The sequence below is a fragment of the Lepisosteus oculatus genome, chromosome 6 (genome assembly GCF_040954835.1).
Source record: "Lepisosteus oculatus isolate fLepOcu1 chromosome 6, fLepOcu1.hap2, whole genome shotgun sequence".
Lineage (NCBI taxonomy): Eukaryota > Metazoa > Chordata > Actinopteri > Semionotiformes > Lepisosteidae > Lepisosteus > Lepisosteus oculatus.
Window position 1 is genome coordinate 16,975,861 of NC_090701.1, and position 18,567 is coordinate 16,994,427.

The 18,567-nt window shown below is 43.4% G+C and overlaps 1 protein-coding gene across 1 annotated transcript in view; it reads right to left on the reverse strand.

Moving 5' to 3' along the window:
• cdk13 (cyclin dependent kinase 13) overlaps positions 1-16,832 on the reverse strand; it is a 31,846-nt gene extending 15,014 nt beyond the window's left edge. The window contains exons 1-3 of the mRNA XM_006634413.3: positions 14,628-16,832; positions 6,095-6,757; positions 1,417-1,587 (exon numbers count right to left, since the gene is read on the reverse strand). Of these exons, the coding sequence (XP_006634476.2) occupies positions 1,417-1,587; positions 6,095-6,757; positions 14,628-15,808 (2,015 nt within the window). The 5' untranslated portion in view covers positions 15,809-16,832. The remainder of the gene's footprint in view (positions 1-1,416; positions 1,588-6,094; positions 6,758-14,627) is intronic.
• Between the last annotated feature and the right edge of the window lie 1,735 nt (positions 16,833-18,567).

Below are 18,567 nucleotides of genomic sequence, written 5' to 3' on the forward strand. Positions count from 1 at the left end.
GCTCAAGTACAGTCTGCTTAGATTTTTATTGATGGTAGGAATACATCCAGGTTTATCCGTTTATAACATCAGGTTTATAAGACACAGTTAAAAAAGGATTCCTATTTAACATCTCTTGATTTGAATTCGGCGCTTTCAGATCTATCCTAACATTCCGCCCGCCTTTCTATTGCTTCCTTACACTCTCAAGAACAATTCTGTATAATTCACTTCTGCACTTGTGAATGTTAAAAATCACTTGCCACGCCACGCGTCCGCGTTCACCCAGTTCTAAACTGTGTCTAAGCCCTTTGGAATTTGCCTTGCAGTTTCTACAGTGAATATTCCTGACACGATAGTCTGCAAAAGCCACTAGTTCACAAACTATACCAGAATCTAGTTCAGAGGTGGACAGTCTTTGAGGGCTACAACCTTCCCCTGTCTTTTACTCTACTTCTGATCTCATTTAAGTGCCCCCACTAGCTCTGCTGGTAGAGCACGCGACTCATAATCTCAGGGTAGTGGGTTTGTGTCCCACGTCGGGCACCAGGTCCTCCACGTTGGAGGTTGGGCACAAGGCTAACAAACCCTGTCCTGTAAAAAACTCATGTTTACGGAAACAGCAACAGGAGGTTGCTGGCCCTACATGCCGGAAGGCACAACGGGCAAACATCCATCCTGATCTCATTGACTTATATGAACTATTTCTGATTGGGAGTCAGTCAAATTAACTGTTATTTGCAGCTCATAATGTTGCTAACTGAAAGGACCCTGGAATTTCTAGAAACAAACTGAGCTAAACGGGTCAAGAGGCCTCCACTAATTTGTAAGCTTTCTTGTCTAGGACTGAAAATCTAAGGTAAATTAAGGAAAGCCGTCAGTGGGACATGCAGCATATCTTAACGGTAATTAGACGAAATCGGGCATCTATGAAACACTGGTTGTGTTTTTAAAATGTCCTAAAAATACTTCAAGTGATTGAAATCAGTATGGCTGTGCAGCAGGCAAAAACCAGGGAGTGACCTTTACTTAAGATCAAGACCACATGAATAAAACAGCTTTCTTCTGAGTGATGAAACAACATGAAGACATCTTTCACAACAGCTTCTAATTCTGGCCTGAGGTGGTCACAACCCCCTTGCACTGGCAAGCGCATTCATCTCTGGCTTTTATGCCGTTTTCTGCAAGAGGAACTGGATGGAGGATTACTCGGTAACTGTATGCAGCCCCTGTGGGATCAAGAGTGAAAAGAACCATTTCACTTTTACACCAAGAGATTCTGATTATTCCACACGGCAATACATAATATGTCCAAACCGTTTTTTAATGTATCCAAGCCAGCGGGGAAGCCTGACATTAGCGGTTTGCTTTTTCATAATTATTTCCTGTAATAGCAGCCATTTATAACCCAATAATCCTATTTCTTCGCAGACTTACTTTGGCCGGCGTTTTGCGGCCGATCCAGGCTTCTTCTCATCGGGGCTGTGAGGGGAAGTTGGGTCTGCTCCAGGCAGCTCCGGAGGCAGGGGCAGGTCACTGAGAAGATGCCGCGGCTTCTTCTCTGTCTTTTTCTTTCCGGTTTTGGATGGCAGGCCATCTTTTAAACCGCTGAATGGGGGGGGGGAGAGATATATATATATAAACATGATATACAAGTAAAAAATACTATTGAGTCTTAATAAAATCAAACTTTTAACTAGCCAATGGAGGGATTCCGCTAGCAAACATCAATCCAATACTCTCTCCCATAAGGAGAAAAAACAGGTATAAAAATGCAGGTTTGTTTATAGTGAAAATGGCATTCCGAAATCAAGGGATAGATTTCTCTGCAGGAGCTGGAGTGCAGACTTAATATCACCCTTCAGCCCACGAAAAAGGAATCTCCTGTCTTCTTGATGTCAATCGGTTAAGTTTTTATCGACGGAGTTCTGAAATTCTGAAAAAAACCAAGATGAACACAAAGCACCAACTTCCTTACGCCTTTTTACAGGTTTCTTGGCAAGATATTAATAAAGCCAAAAGGTCCGATGCAAGCACTAAAAGATTGGATGTGTTAAACAATCAGGGATTAGTACATAGCTAATTCTTTTTCATAACATGCAAGAAAGGGAACACAGATCTTGAGGATTTGCTTCAGACAATGTGTCGCTCCAATAGAAACCAATCTTCATCATTGTAATTGTGGAACTCATCCAATTGAGCCAGCTCTTGAAATAGGATACAATTTAAGAATTTTCTTTGGCCACAACCATTCCGAACATCAGTGCTGATTGTTCTTATGATGTTCGTTTGAGATATGCCTCTGAACAACTGACGAGTGCTGACAGAGGATCTGGGGGAAATATTCTTCCCCAACATTTCTGAGTAGCAGTGAAATATTTCTACTGAAAACGTACATAACTTGGGACACAGCCGATGTCCGAGTGTACCATTGGAGGTACCAAAAGGTATCATGATCAATTTCATTTCAGAGGAATGTAGTCGATGTATGACTTTGTAATATATGATTTGATATCTAGCATTAAAAGAGCAACTGTAAATATTGCTCTGACACTCTTCCCAAACATTTATTAGAGATTTCAATATTGAGCACCTTGTACAAGGCATACTTCAGAGTGTGCTTAGGAAAAAAGGACACAAGCTGTGAAATTAAATTTCTAAAATTAGGTCACGGCTCAAAATTTATCTTGATTTTAAGCATAAAAGGGTTTACTCAAACTTTTTAAAAATCATCGATTTAACAGCTGCTGGATCCATAATCATTCTTTTGTGTACATGGGGTAACAGCTGAGAATTCAATATATTCACTCTAAATACATCTCTAGTAATAGCTCTCATTCTGTAGGATGGGGCTGTGTGAAGGGTGTAGCTATATATGACCATCACATGTTTTAAAGGCTTTAAAAGAGGACACAACAGCAAAATGTATGAGAATCGCTTACCACAGTTAAAGAAAACAGAAAAACTCCTGTCTGCTGTGTTCTGCCAAACCCAGGGCAAATTTTTCTATTAAGATATTTATTTTGTAAATTTTACTCATGCATTTTTGACATAAAAAAAGACTTGGAATACTCTCTACCTCAGATTTGTTTAATGTTTCTGCTGTTTGGCAAGTGTTTGTTGTGTTCTTAAACTAAAGAGTTGTTTAATTTACCATTTAACTGTCTGGTTTCTTCAACTTTCACTCAGGAGAAAAAATCTGCCTTTAAACTTGAAAGAAATAATGATTTGACATTTATTGTGATAATTATCAATATCGACTGATATGAAAATTTTTATCGTGATAATGTTTTTGGCCATATCGCCCAGCCCTAGTCCCAATGGGACTTAAGGTGTAAAACTTTCAAGTACGTTTGCTTTAAAGAGATCCTGATACAAGAGATACCTGATACCTAGAAGAAAAGCTGTCTAGAGCAGTGGTGCTTAGTACCCTGTCCGTAAAGCCAGAACATCACACTCCATGCCAGAAATCCACATATATATTGCCCTACAAATATAGTCATACACCACAGTAAATGGGAACAAAATTAACCTCTTATAACAAAATGTTTGGATAAAGTTTCTTGTTTAATAGCACTGCTCTGAGAAAAGTGAGATTTATCATCTTGGTACATATTTGAAGGAGCAAGTTTCTTTTTTTAAGCTTTCTCTGCTGATGTACCTGTTCACATCAACACCTGAAACGCAAGACCTCAAAAAAGGAAATGCCTTCTGCTGTAAAGCCAATTTAGACCAACAAATGTGTTAAAAATGACTATATGAATGCTAAAAGCTTTCTGTGCTTTCCCCAGCTGTGGTGTATAAGAAGAGAAAACCATTACTCCACAGAGTAGTTCCTTCACACCATTCACTATAGAGTCAGAAGACAACTGTCAGTTTGGCATTTTGAAGTTTGAACCACCTTATGTTTTAAATCTTCTTTGCACCTCCGAAAAAGAAAAATTTCCCCCAAAAAGGAAGGCATTTATTTTTAATAATATATGCATGAAAACCTTTAATATGGCCCACACTTGTAACCACGTTTGATTTGGATGAGCCCTCAAAGTGTAGAAGAAGCAGAGAACTTGTCAGTTGGTCTAAGGTAAATGTTTTCTATAGAGGGTTTAAATTATACTAATGAAAAACTGATTTAAATTATTTTAACATTGAAGGAAAAAAGCTTTTATTTCTTGTTTGGCCTGTGTGTCTCTGTTACATAGTACCTTGAGGTCTTGACTTCTGACACTTCTTAATCATATTATCACTTAATTTCATCACAGCTCATTGTCTACAAACCAATGTTTAAACACCTATGTCTTATGACTAATGAGCAACGTTCACAATGAAAGCTTGTCATTACAATAGTACTCTGGTGTTGCCCAAGCTTTTAAAATACTACAGAGCAGAAATGAGAAAATAATTCTAAATTATTATCCATGGTGTATTTCTGAATCAATCCCTATACTACTGAGGTGTGTGTATCCCTTCTTCTTTGCACTTTAATCTTTAATATGTTATGTATTTTTTTAAATTAAAACACATGTGCAAAGGATCTCTCTCATAAAGGCATAACCATAGCTTTTTGTCCACTATTATTTATGTCCCAAACTGTGACAATTGGTATATTTTTGGGTGCCGAAACAGACAAGAAAAAAGAGCGACAAAATAAAAAATGACCTCCTCTCATTTGCAATGTGCTCATGATTAATCATGCTTGTATGTTTTGATCAATTAATCTTTAAACGAATTGCACATAAACTAAATAAAAATGACTTTCACCAGCAATTTTAACCTCTCCTGTTCCTGCTCCTATTGCCTGTCAATTTAGTAATAAAGCTGAACATTCGGCATCTTTAATAACTGTTCAAGAGTGCTTATGAAATGCTGCCTTGATAGTATAATAGTAGGTAGCTATTTTTGTAGTGTTACTCAAGAGGGGTGATCTTGTAATTTCCCTGCTCAGTTTAACATTATTATGGATTTACACTATTGCGGTCCCAAGACCTGCAAACAACTCAACTGCCCCAAAATAAAAATAAAATCTAACATGTTTCCACCAAGAGCTGTCATTTGCTTCTCTGCTGTACAGGTCGGGAAAACAAAATTCCTGAAACCTGCGACCTGTGCACTACAAGCATGTTTCCAATAATAACCAAACAGGGAAACAAATCCCTTTTCTACAAGAATATAACCATTATCTGGCTCCCGTCTTCATGTGCTTGTCTCCTCCCCTGAGAACTGGCATTTTATCATAAGACGAAGAGGCAAAGGAGGAAAGTGAACTAACATATTTCTAATTATGAGAAAAGTGTGGCTTACAAAACAGTTGCATATTATAATTATTCCCACGAGCAGGTGATACTTCAACGCACAAAGCTAACCCATATTTCTTCTTCAATGTGTAAATCCGATGTGACGTGTATTACCCAGAAGATCGCACAGACTTGTAGAAAAATGCAAAATGTTAAGCAACGCAGTATTAGGAGGCATATTAATGAGGAGGGTTATTTAATCAATAAATGAGTCATCCAGATGAGGACATGGATTAAAAAAGTTAAAACTGGTGTAACCGTGCGCAGATATTGGGACTGTGTTTTAAACCGGCTTCAGGTCAAAACCCCCTGAAAGAGGCAGGGAGCCAGTGTGAAATCACTCTGTAGGTATCTTGTTGATATACAATGTCAAGGGTGAGCGTGTTTGCTCGAACAGGAGAACTCTATTCTCATGCTCAGGGAGAGAAAATGGTTTGCGCCCGAGCTGGAGTGCTGCTGGCGAGGTTGTGAGGTGAACCTGGAGCAGCCACATGAGTGTCTAATACAGGGTGTTCAATTAGCAAAGCAGACGTAATTAATGAGCTATTCACTGCAGGTTCACACGGCTGTCAGGGAGGAGAGTGAGAGAGAGCCGCACTCCCTGTTATCGCGGGATCTCTAGGGGGGACTATTGGAACCCCAGAATAAGCGATACCTCTCCTGTGCCACACCAGTTATCGAAGTACCGACCACTGACACACAGACGAAAGGTCTTATAATGACATCATTAGAAAAATCCAAAACCCTTTTCTTCCAAGACTATTAGGTATGAAGATTAGACCTTCTTATGACTCTGACCCTAATAAAGCTTTTATTCCACCCACCTTTCTGTATTTTCCAAGTCCTCTGGCAGCACCGGTGGCAGCGGTAAGGGCGCGAGGGTGGAGATGAGGGGGAGAACCAGTCGTTCTTTCTCCTTGGAGCCCTGGCTGCTGGGTGCCGGGGCTTTCCTCTTCTCCTTTGGCGGCGGGGGAAGTTCTTCTTTGACTTTCACTTCTTTAGGAAGAGGCGCGGGGGCTACCTTTTTGACCGAGCGCTCCGGGGGCGACGGGGGCTGGCTGGGGCCTTCCGGTTTGAGCTTGGCGGGCTTCTCTGGGGGCGGAGAGGGGGGCCGCTCCAGCTTGGGCTTCTTCGGCTCCTTGGCCTGGCCGCCAGGACAGGGGGGCTGGGAGGTGGAGGTGGAGGCGGCGGCGGCGGCGGCTGAGGCAGAGGCAGAGGCAGCGGTAACGGTGGCGGTGGCGGTGGCAGGCGGGGCTGGGACCTTGGTGGGTGTGGAGGAGTTGGAGGCCTTAGCCCCGGCGCGGGCCGCCTCGGCTGCCTTGGCCTTTTTCTGCTTGCTGAGCTCGGCGGCCAGGCTGCTCTTGAAGGCCAGGGTGCTGGGCGAGATGCTGGAGGGGCGGCTGTGCGAGCGGGAGTGGCGGTGCCGGCTGCGGGAGCGCGAGTGGCGCGAGGAGTAGGGGCTGCGGCTCCGGGACTTGCCCGTCCTCCTGCGAGGGGGAGAGAGAAGGAGAGGAAGTCAAACCCGCGCAAAGAGCCACCAGGGGGCTGGTGAAGTCCCCAGGCGGAAATGAACCCAGGGTCTCTTCCAGACCACGGTGTCCCACAGGACAGCGGACCGAAAAGCGAACCGCTCGGAACTGGAGCTGGGACACGGAGAATGACACAAGGAAACACGAAGACGTCAGCGTCTTACGGGTTTCCGTTAGTTCCAAACATCCGCCCCCCACCACCAAATTACACGAAACGCAGCCCCTCGTGTCGGTTTACACCGAAGACACGGCGAAAACCTCTCTTGCTCCAACTCCACAGACATCAACTTCAACAGTCCTCAGGGCTTCGTGCCTTGAAATGACCTGATTCACTAGTAAGGACACCCAAGACTTCCTTGGAAAAACGAAATATAGTTATCACCACTGTCAAATAAGCATAAGATACAGATAAGTACAGTTAACAGTCAAATGTATTATACTTAGCAAATCACGGAATAATAGAAGAAAATATAGTATTTTTAGCTGAAACAACAATGACGCAATGCCATCAAGAATCGCAGCATTACAATTATACCAGATCTTTCCGCTTAGAGCTGAACACACATGCGCACAGGGGGAACACGTTTTCCACAAACCACATTAACTGTGACAATAACTGCACCGCATCACAATCTCGTGATTCATACTAGCTGGGATGCAAATCTATGCAGCAAAACTGACACCCTTCAGAAACCGGCGTAGTGAAAAGGTTCAACCCCTAGCAACTCTTCGGACAATATGGTTTCCTACATCTGTACCTTGTTTGTTGCACATGTGGGACTTTGTTTTTGCTGGCTCATCTTCAAGAAACGCACTGCACAAACATTAATGAATTCCATAAAAAGAAGGACAAAATGCTAAATCAAATCATGCTGCCTAACACCGTGTATTAGTTTGACTAATGGAAGAGATTTTGGTCACCATACTTCAAGAAAAACAAAGCTGCTCTTCGGGCAGGACAAAGGAGCACCGTGGGTCTTGCATGGGAAGCCAGATTTCTCAAGACTACAACAATTTGGTATTTTCAGCCTGGAGACTGACTGAGGGACCTAAAATCTTGCAAGGCACTGATTATATCAACATCAACACCAGGATCTGAGCACACAAGTGAAGTGTATGCCCTTTAAAAAATGAAAACTGAAGACATGTCTTTACACAGAGCAGTGGTTATCAGTGCTCATCCAAGAGTGCTCCAGTGTCTACTGGTTCTTATTCCAACCCCGGCCTCAATCAATGTGGTGACTGCTGCTACCAAGTGATCTGCTTGTGGGTTTAGGTTTTTTTAGCGCACTCAGATCTTGAACCACGTGCTAGACAGTGAATGTTTTGAACTGGCCACATTCAGGTGTGGCAGCTGAAACACAACCAGTTTTATTTAAATACAGGAAAAGCTGACTCACTGTGGGAGTTGTCTGATAAACTGTTATTCCTACCTGTGTTCATCATTGATCATATGTTGCAAGTTGTTCAGTCTGAAATCACCATCGTCACCATCACTTTCAATAACCACATTGGGACCAGATAAGATAAACCGTGGATGGGATGCTTGTCTATTGCAGGGCACACACAGGCTATTATGGGGGGGGTATTAAAACTAGGAACCCCACACTGCAGTGCACTGCACCATCCCTTAAAATCTGCACAAATAAAACTGCTAATTCTTAGCTAGCAATGTGAGGAGAAACTTCATAAAGTTCTGCCTGGTGACAGTGAAGTAAATAATGCCTTTTATGCCCAGAAAGCATACCTACAGTACTGGCTACCATTAACTAAGGGACCAAAAGAAACAAAGATAAGCAGAGACACTGGTACTTCAGGACCAGGACTGAGAACCACTGAGATAAAGAAGTCTGGAACCTACTTCTAGCACATGTTTCTTCAAGAAAGGAAGTAGACAGGATCTTAAGAAAATAAAGTGATCAGCATCGTAAGAAGCCACATGTGCCCATCTCATTTCAAACCTTCGTCATGTTCTTCCTTTTCTAACGCTGTAATACAATTACAATTTACCGTAACCTAAAACATCATGTCCACATCACAGCCATAGCAAGCCCAATAATCCATTCCCTTCCAAACCGATGGAAACAGTGTGGTGACGGGGAACGCACTGTGCTCTCTCACTGCATTGTACTTCTTAAAATCAGCAACGATTTCTATTGCTAGGAGCCAACCTTTCCTATCACTGCAGTGGACTTTGATTTTACATGTCACACTTTCCTTGTGGGGAAAAAATAACTATAAAACAAACATCCACAATAAAAGCTGCTAAAATCACCAGGGGTAACACAGCATATGTTTGGCGGTGTACACTAAGTCTAGACTGTAGGCAAGTTATCATTACTGTAATTCTAGGATTCAGGCATGCTGTAGGAATCTCTCGTACCATTAATACAATTTGATGCACTACACTTGTAACATCTGACTGCAGCCAAAATACGTAACCTCACCATGCAGGTGAATGACTAAACAGCACGAACCACGTTCCGAAGCAGGGCTAAGTATTCCTGCCACTTCAACGCCATTCCACTTCAAGTCTTTGTCACAACTAATTAAATACGATATCCACAGGCTTAAGCACTTAAGTGACAATTATAGTAAGTGAAAAAAAGATTGGTTGTCTTCTCACAGTGATAGCAGAACTGTGCAGCACAACGGAGAATCACATCATGACAGTCTGTGAAAGCACTATTTGAGTCTTTCCAAGTGCAATTTGAAATGTTTGGTCACAAGGTAACAATACTCAGACCACTCCTTACCTCTTCATCCATTGGTTGAAAAATCTACAATCAAACATGCAATACAGCAGCCTTGTGATCATTTTTTGGCCATTTTACAATAACCTAAAATGCCATGTACCCAGGGAAGCAATGCTCCCCTGTATTCACCCAGCCAGTCTCTTGCTGCAACTTTTCAAAACTGCTCTGAGCTGCAGAAAATCCATGCACACCTGATATAGCTGCATGGTGGCTTTTAGCTACCTTCAAAGAAGACCCAGCTGCACAGAACATGATCAATGTATTCTCATCGACCAGCAATGTCAGTGCCTGTGTTGCTATCTATTCTACAGTACAGTTAATTAGTATATTAAACAACTGAACAGTTGCTAGTTATGCAACAGCTAGTCCCAATTTAGATCCAGTTTGACTAACCTGCCTGTCAGACTACCTGGATATTTATCACAGCCCCAAAGGATATCAGCCATCAAGTATTGCTTACGAATTTGCTTTCGGAAGAGTGGGTCAAGGTTTAGATCTAAATCAGATTCTAGACCACTGGTTCCCAACCCTGGTCCTGGGTGAACCAAGAGTCTGCTGATTTTATTTCCACTTGCATTTATCGCTATTGCTTATTGGCACCTTGCGATTACCATCATGCTTGTTTATACTTTGGTTCACCTCTTTCTGTACTCTGCCCACAGTTTCAGAAACACCCAACTTCAAGTCTGTTATTCCAACAACCTCACCTTAAATAACTTCCTGTAACATCCACTCATTCCGGTCTCAAAAGCTGTTAATGGGTGATCAGTTTATGACGAATAGGCTAAAGGCTAAGGTATGTTTAAAACCCTTTGTCTAGCAAACGGTCTTGTAAATATGAAAATGTCTTTGACTTAAAGAAAACCTGAAAGAGTTTATTCGTAGTTTAAACATAGAAAAAAAAATTGCACTGAATGGTGCCATGAATGTTGCCTAATTTGTTTTATTTCTATAAACACACCAGTCCAAGCGACTAAAATGCAGTGAGACAGGATTGGCTCTCAACCATTCCAGGTTCAAAAATGGGAGGAGGATCAAAGTTGCTTTTCCTCCATACAACTGTGGCAGACATCAAGGCCACTACGATAACGTCAAAGACCAAAGGGCAGCACTCTGTGTAATTTTGCTCTGGATTCACAGCTAAAGGTAAACATTACCTCAGAAAATGTAAATTAATAATAATTTCAAAATCATACATTATTGGTACAGAGGCAAATGTATAATGAAAGCTATCTTTTCAGCTTAGGCTTGGTTGTGGAGTAACTTTAGGAAGCAAAATGAAGTTTTATCTTGGAAACAAAGATAAACCTTTCTTTTTTAACCTTTAGATTTAAGTTTTTCGACCTCACACAGGTATACTAAGCATATAAAGCCAGAATATACAAGCACTTATTATGCGCGGAATAGGACACTGAAAGGCAGTCCGTATCCCTTACTTATGCCTTCAGATACTGCTGATAAAGATACACATATTGTTTTATACGAGTTGGAGGACGATGCTGTTGCTGAATCCGTCCCATCTCAAACGTTTCTTCAAAACTGAGAAAGCTGGAGATTCGTCAAGATTTGTTTTGCCAACAACTGGTGAGGCCTTCGCGGCCACGATTCCCAGAACCGTTCGGAGGAAAGGAAGTCCAGGCAGATTCCTCTGACTCACCCAACTTCGAGTCGCTCATTTTTGAACAGCTCACAGGCAGCACAGCTCCCTACTGGAGATTCAGCACAAACGCGGGGAGAGTCGCAGAGATGGGGCATGGGTGTCGCCGAGAGAGCCCTAGCTAACAAATCCCCACCCCCAACTTAGTGGCACTTGGCCAGTTATGTTCCTCCGCTTAGGGAATCCTGGTTCGTCAGCTCCTCACATGATCCAGGCGCACAGCCATGACCACAGGGCTTGAACCTTTAACAGTTCAGCCACTCAGGAGGCCCGGATAACAATGCGAAACTTCATTTCACAATCATACCCTAACAGAGACACTGGTAACATGCAGTTCACCACCTTACCCATTTTAGGAAAAGCGTCTGCTTTCGGCCTTGCTCATCTAACCACCTGGGAAGTGTGCAATTTCAACATGCGATCCTTTGCATCCTGACCAACATGTCAGGCCTACATGGCATGTTCTAGTCATCAGCACGTGCCTTAAATGACACCTTATTTTTAACAGGAAATGACATTTCCACCTCCCGTGTGGAGGTGAAACATTCCAATTTATTGACAACATAAGAAACCGATGTCACAGCTACAGCAGGACTGCCTTTCTCAGCACGCTAGGAATCTGTTTGAACATATGAGGTAAACAGAAAAAAACTGAGTATACAGTACAGTAAAAGCTTTGTGGAAGAATGAATGACTCAAGACTTAAGTGAAAGAAAATATTTAGAAGCGATTTTTTATGGTCTGTGGTGAGGCCGCCGGTTACACTGGGTAAGACAGGAATACTCAATGGTGAAGCTGGTTACAGAGTGCCCACCTGTCAGGGTTTTGACCCATACAGTATGTCCAGATTAAGTTTCCTAGGAACTGAGAAAAGGGAGGTAGAGGTAGGGTTGGCGAAATATAGCAAACACCCCCCACTCACCTCATTTTGGCTTACTTAGGAAGCAAATCAGCAAAACAAAACCAAGTGGCAAAAGTAACCTCCACACACACACAGTGTCTATAATGTTAGAACCTAGAGAGTTGCAACTCGGTAGTTACAAAAAGACTGAATGTTGCTATTAGGTGTCTATCGTGGATTTACTATCCTTTTATTTGTGGATTTACCGTACTTTCACTAGATTTCGAAAATTGAGGAAACGCCATGTACTCAAGGTAGTCATACCAGGCCCACACTGATGGAATGATAACAACGAAGACTCAGGTAACTTTCACAAGAAGACTCAGTAAGAGCTTTGGAGGGATGGGTGACAGGGAACGCACTGGGCTCTGCCCAGTCTTCACTTGACCTCTCTGTTAAAGTTACACAAACGACAGGAAGTGTGTGTGAATGGTTTGGTCATGGGACCTAGGCTTGTGTTCTATTGTTCAAAAACCTTAACAGATGCTAAAAAAAAGAAACGATTCATATGTGTACCCAGAAGACTCCACTTTCATCTCCTTCCAACCTTTTTGTCTCACTACCCAGATCTGAGGGGTGTAAAACGTTCACATCATAATTCCTATTAACTATCGCGTAAGGCGTGTCTTGACGTGCTTACGTCACCCTCAATGAAATAGCCCTATTCAGCAATCTCCAAAAACTATTTTGGCTCAATGTATTATCTCCAGCATCATCAAAATGCAGCTCCCCTAAGCAGACTGGCAGTAACAGTCTATCGCCACAATAACAACAGCACTGTTGTTTCCTCACACTGAAAGAAAAATTCAACTTGATGATAAAGTCAAATGTAGTCTAAAAAAATACAATAAATGTCTTTACGTCACTTTCAGGCTACCCTTCCTGTTTGGCCATATTATAATGTTTATGCTGTGAAACTGCAAAAAAAAGCACTGAAAAAGATACAACATGCAAAGTGAAAATCTATGACTCTGTGGCACATTTTACAAAGGACTTCTTCACTTTTTATCAAGGACAAAATCTAATGTTTTTCAATACCATCAATTTCTTGTATACGCAGAAACACCCTTTTCCTTCACCACCTTTATCTCGTGATATTTTTCTCAGTCTATGGTTCGCATTCCCCACATTATGGCAACCAAATTACTTTTCTGCTACAAGTTAAAACTTTTCAGAGTTATCTCCCACTCTACACATAGCAAAAAGATGAATTTTATAGAGAAAGATACAGAACAGTGTCATCAATTACCTTTACACACCTTTTCAAAATTACTTTTCAGAAACCATTTCTTCCAAAATGAGATAAAATTATACGTACAGAAAAAACAGCCACCATGTTTTAAGACACATCAGTCTTATTCAAAACAGAGAAAATGTATTAGTGAAATTTCGTGAAAACTAATGACACTTTCAAACAAATGAAAGAATCCCCCCCAAAATGGAAAAAAACAAACTTATGTTACTTGTACACATGCATGAAAACCACAGATAGGGTTTCAAGAAGGCAGAAGTGTGTTTCTGTTCCTCTCAAAATGTATCCCGTGTAGAAAAAAAGCTACTTTATGAGCTTCTAGAAATGGTTTAATAATTCAACCTTTTCTATACATTCCATTTCAGAAGCATCAAATTGAAATTAGACAATGCTCTCCTGTTCTTCACAAACACATCTGAATATAATTCTTAAATGAGCAAAATGACTGTCACAGACATTAGGTACCGACGTCTCCAAAACTGTTGTTCACTAATTGTTAAAACCACTAGTGAGGACGCTGATTAGGGTTTTCAGCTACTACATATGAGAAAATCAAAGCTCTGTAACTTAAAACATAACACCTAAAATGAAACAGCTCGTTAAAATTTAGGTTTTACAGAGATCTGAGTGGTAACTAGTTAAGTACCAGTGGTACCAAGTTAAGGAAGAGATAGAGAATTGTTGCAAAGTTGCAGAGATATAGCAATGAAGCCCACATCATTTTTCCACTGTCCTTTTACGGGCAACAGACACCCATTCCTTTCTAAACAACCGCTGCCACTTGCACATAATGCTGCTGAATACAACAGAGAAAAGAGAGAAGCAGTTCGGGTTCTTTCTCCCGTTTTCCTCATGTCAAACTACTCTCCGTCTCCCATGATTGTTGCATGATTGAGGAGGGGGGCTGACCAGTAAGTTGGTTTGAAAAGCTGCATTAAAATCACGATAGCCCCCCCCAACCCGCGACCTTACCCTGCTTCTTTCTTGGAGGCAATGTGACCACAGCCCTTCGCGGGCCTGATTTTCATGCCCTGTGGAAGGCCTTACAACTTCAAAACGACAGAGCTACCTGCCTACATCCGCGCCACTCGCGAAAGGCAAGAAATCAAAACAAATGACATCGATGGATCAACGACAACGGACGATCGATTGAACTTGACCTAAGTTTGTAAAAACACACTTCTCTACATGAGAGGCGAAATTGCTTTACACTTTTTAGCACCTGCCTGATCCCCCCACGAAGCGTGGAGAGGCGGACCTACCTCAGATCAGGGCTCGGGCTGTAGGACTTTCTGTAGGGACTTCTCGACCTCCGCCGGCTGCTGTAGGGGCTGGATGCAATTTCCCCTTGCTCGTACGGGCTGTGCCTGTTGTAGCTGGGCGATCGGCGCCTGTTGTAGGGGCTGCCGGGCGACCGCTGCCTTTTGTTTGAGTAGGTCCCGGGCGACTTGGAAGCGTACGGTCCATAAAGGTCCGCATCTCGGCCATAATAAGCCGGACTTGGGGATCGTCTCCTGTTGCCGTAACTGGGACTCCTCCGGGAGATGAACTGATTGTAGCCAGCGCCGGGAGACTGGTACTCGTACACCTGGCCGTAAGACGATCCGTACGGGCTGTCCTCTCTGACCCCCGGACTCAACGAGTGTCTTTTCCTATAGGCCCTGGGCTCCTCTCGGTCGTCCCTGTAGGCTTTTGGAGTGTCCCTGTAAGCGGAAGGAGTCTCCTTCTCCACTCGTGTCCTGCTTTTGTGTTGCTTGAGCTCCTTTTTGTCCAACGAGGAGAGGGGCAGCGGGGCTTTCTTCTTGCAGTTGCTCTCGCTGTTTCGCACGCCGTCCCTGCCGGGCTTGGCACCACTGCTACCGCTGCCGCTGCCGCTTCCGGACTTGGACGCGTCCCGGTCCCTGCTGTGCTGCTGGTCCTTTCTCCGGTGCTCCTTCTCAGGCTTGTTCCTCTCCGCCGAGCGGCTGCTGTGCTCTTTCCTGGGCTGGGAGGAACGGCGATCCTTCCTCGATCTCCTCCCCGGCGAGGAGCCCCTGCTGCTGCTACCGCCGCCGGCGCCGCCGCCGCCGCCGACCACTTCGGCTTCGTTCAGCCGTTGCAGCAGGAGCCGGTGCTGGGGGTCGGGCTTGGGCGAGGGGCTGCCGGAGAACCGCTCCGACTGGGAGCTGACATCGTCGTACTCCACCAGCGTCCTCAGCTCCCCGTCCCTCTCAAACACGCTCCTGCGCTCGCTGCCCGGCTCCTCCGGCAGCTGAAGCTCCCGGTCCCGGCCGTGTCTCCGCTTTTTCCGCCGGGAGGACGACGACCGCGGCTTGTCCCGCTGTTTCTCGCCCTTGGACGACGCACCGCTGCCGAGTCCTTTGCTTCTCCTTTCCTGCCGGGGCTTTTTATGCTCAGAGGGGCTCCGTCCCCGACCCTCTTGCACCGCCTCCGAGCTCGGCATTTATCAATCAGCCCGATCCGCTGCGCGTTTGCTTACCTCTCCTTTGTGTCTAGCGTCCGTATAAAAGTATCTAGATCCCCGTATTCTCAGCGATGCAAAACAACAACCATTTCAATCACCACTTTAAGCACCTGTATCCCGACTGCTGATGTCCCACCGAGCAAAACCCATCCGTTACACAATTACAGATCAAGATGTGACGAAACCAGAATTAAAAAGCCGTCCGTGCAATCCAGCCCATGATGCGGGTATTTCAAAAGATAACTGGAAACCAATTCGACAGCACACGAACTCCGATTAGCGACTGTCCGGGCGCTTCTTCACCGCAAAGGAGCAAAACAGATCCATCGACTTTTTAAAAAGAAAAGTTGTGTAAAAACAAAAATGAAGGAGATCACCCCTCTCTCTCAGTTCGCAAACTTCTCCGTGCCGCTGCCACCATCCCACTCTCCAGGCTAACACGGAAGTGAGAGAAGTGTGTCTCTCCGGCAGAGTTCAGTTCAACTCCGGCACATTCAATAAAACCTCCAACATTTCTAGAACAGCCATCGTTGATTTCCTCCTTCCTTCCTCTCCTCCGGCCGCGTAGAATTTGAAAACCTACTCCGCGATCCTACCCACCCGACTTTTCCCCCCCACACACAAGTTATTAAAAAACAATCAAACTGCAAAATATTTTGGAGGAGTCTCGGACCGCTGGTTACTGGGCTGCCTTCTGTCGCTCCGCTACGTCACGGGCATAAAGGAAACCCCTGACACCAGTTCACAAGTTCCTCCCCGAGCAGAAAAACAAGGTCCTGAAAAAATCAAACTAAAACAGACTCCGGCGTTTCACACCAAACCCTCTTTATTTTTTTTCTTGGAGGGGAGGGGGAGCGGGATAATGCGGGAAGTTTGAAATCTTGCAAAGGAATACGGATTTCGCCTGCGAGTTAAAACGGTGGCCTGTGCCGGAGGATTAAAATCGGGAACCACAGAGAGAATGAGAGCTGCGACATGGCCGCTTCCCTTCTGCACCAGTGTGTACCGGGAACATCCGGTTACAGAAAGATTGCACGGGGGTCAGAGGTCGCCGCAGACAGAAAGAACTTCCTGCCTTGGTTGAACGCGAAGTGGTACAAAGTTTGCCAAGGGGGGAATGGTAGCTCTTTGCTTTGCAGATTTTTTTTTCCTGTCGGAATTCTCATTTCAGGTTCATGCCTATTAAATTCCCTTCGGCTTCTGTCTTTCCCACTGGAAATTCACGAAGGAGATACCAGTATCAGCTGTTATACGTGAAAACGTATACTTATTCTTGAATTGCTGCAGGCTTGGCAGCTATTTTTCAAAACATTCTAATCAAAATATTAGCTATTTCCTTGTTAGCAACAATAGCTGTTCATATTCTGGATAGTCTGTCACTGGAATTTACACCTTTGAAATACAAAAAAACGTCTTCACTAATCACTACTGCATTCCCAGCAAAAAAAAGTATAACCTCAAATTTGTGCTTGCAATAAGTTCTGCCCTTTGAAATTCTTCCTCATTTATTGTGCACGTTCTTATATGCAAAAAAAGTAAATAAGTTATATTTATTTTGGCCTAGGTTTTTAGAACAGGACTACTTGAATTACCTTTTCAAACACTACAATATGTACAAAAGTGTAAACAGCTTGAATAACGATCATTACTTTGAAAGTCTTAAACTAATCCAATGTTTTTTTTGTGTTTTGAAACACTCTGTCAAAGATAAATATTAACTAAGGAGTAAACAAAACATTTAAAGTAAAAATCACTTCAGAAGATAAATATTAACTAAGGATGAAAAAATATTTAAAGCATAAATCACTTTAAAAGATAACAGAGAAAACAACAATGTACTTCAGTTGATTTCTCAGTGAGCCAAGGGGCTGGTTGCCATCATTTTTCTGAACCGAACCACCAAGTGGATGTTCTCCAAATAGTCTGGCATGTACTATTGGATAAAATGACACTGTAGATTAAAATTAGTAACTAGAAGGTTCACTTCACCACAAATATTGGTTTGCATCTGTTTCACTGTTATTCAAATAGGATACTAAATAGTAAAGGGACAATATCATTCAATATAATTATATTCTAGCCATTTGCTATACATATAAGATTAGATCACTTTATTAGCCATATACAATTTCTTGTATTAGGAATTTTTTTATTAAATACCCCAAACAGCTCTCCATGAGACACACAGGCACACACAGACAGGGAGAAAAGCTTGGGGTCATAGCGCAGGGTCAGCTATTTATATGGCGCCCCTGGAGCAGTTGGGGTTAAGGGCCTTGCTCAAGGGCCCAACGGAGTAGGATCCTCTGTGGGCCGCTGGATACAAACCGGCAGCCTTCCAGCCACAGGCGCAGATCCTTAGCCACAGAGCCACAGCACCGCCCCATTAAAGAAACGTACATACCAGAGGATGGTTTCGATCCATCGACCTCTGGGTTATGGGCCCAGCACGCTTCCTCTGCGTGCGACTTAAGTTCATGTGACTAAGTTCATGCAGATATGAAAGAGATACAGCCAGGACCTTTAGATTTTCCCTGGTGTTTCTGAACTTGTGTATCTGCAGTGGTGAGTCACCTTTATGGCCCTGCAGGACTAGGATTGAAGACTACTAGTCTAAGACTATGAAATATTATGGCTATGACATATGACATATGACAAGACTATGACATATGGCCAGCAGCCATATCACCCTGCAACTCACAACTAGCAACCCACTGAAGCTAAGCGGTTGTGAGCCT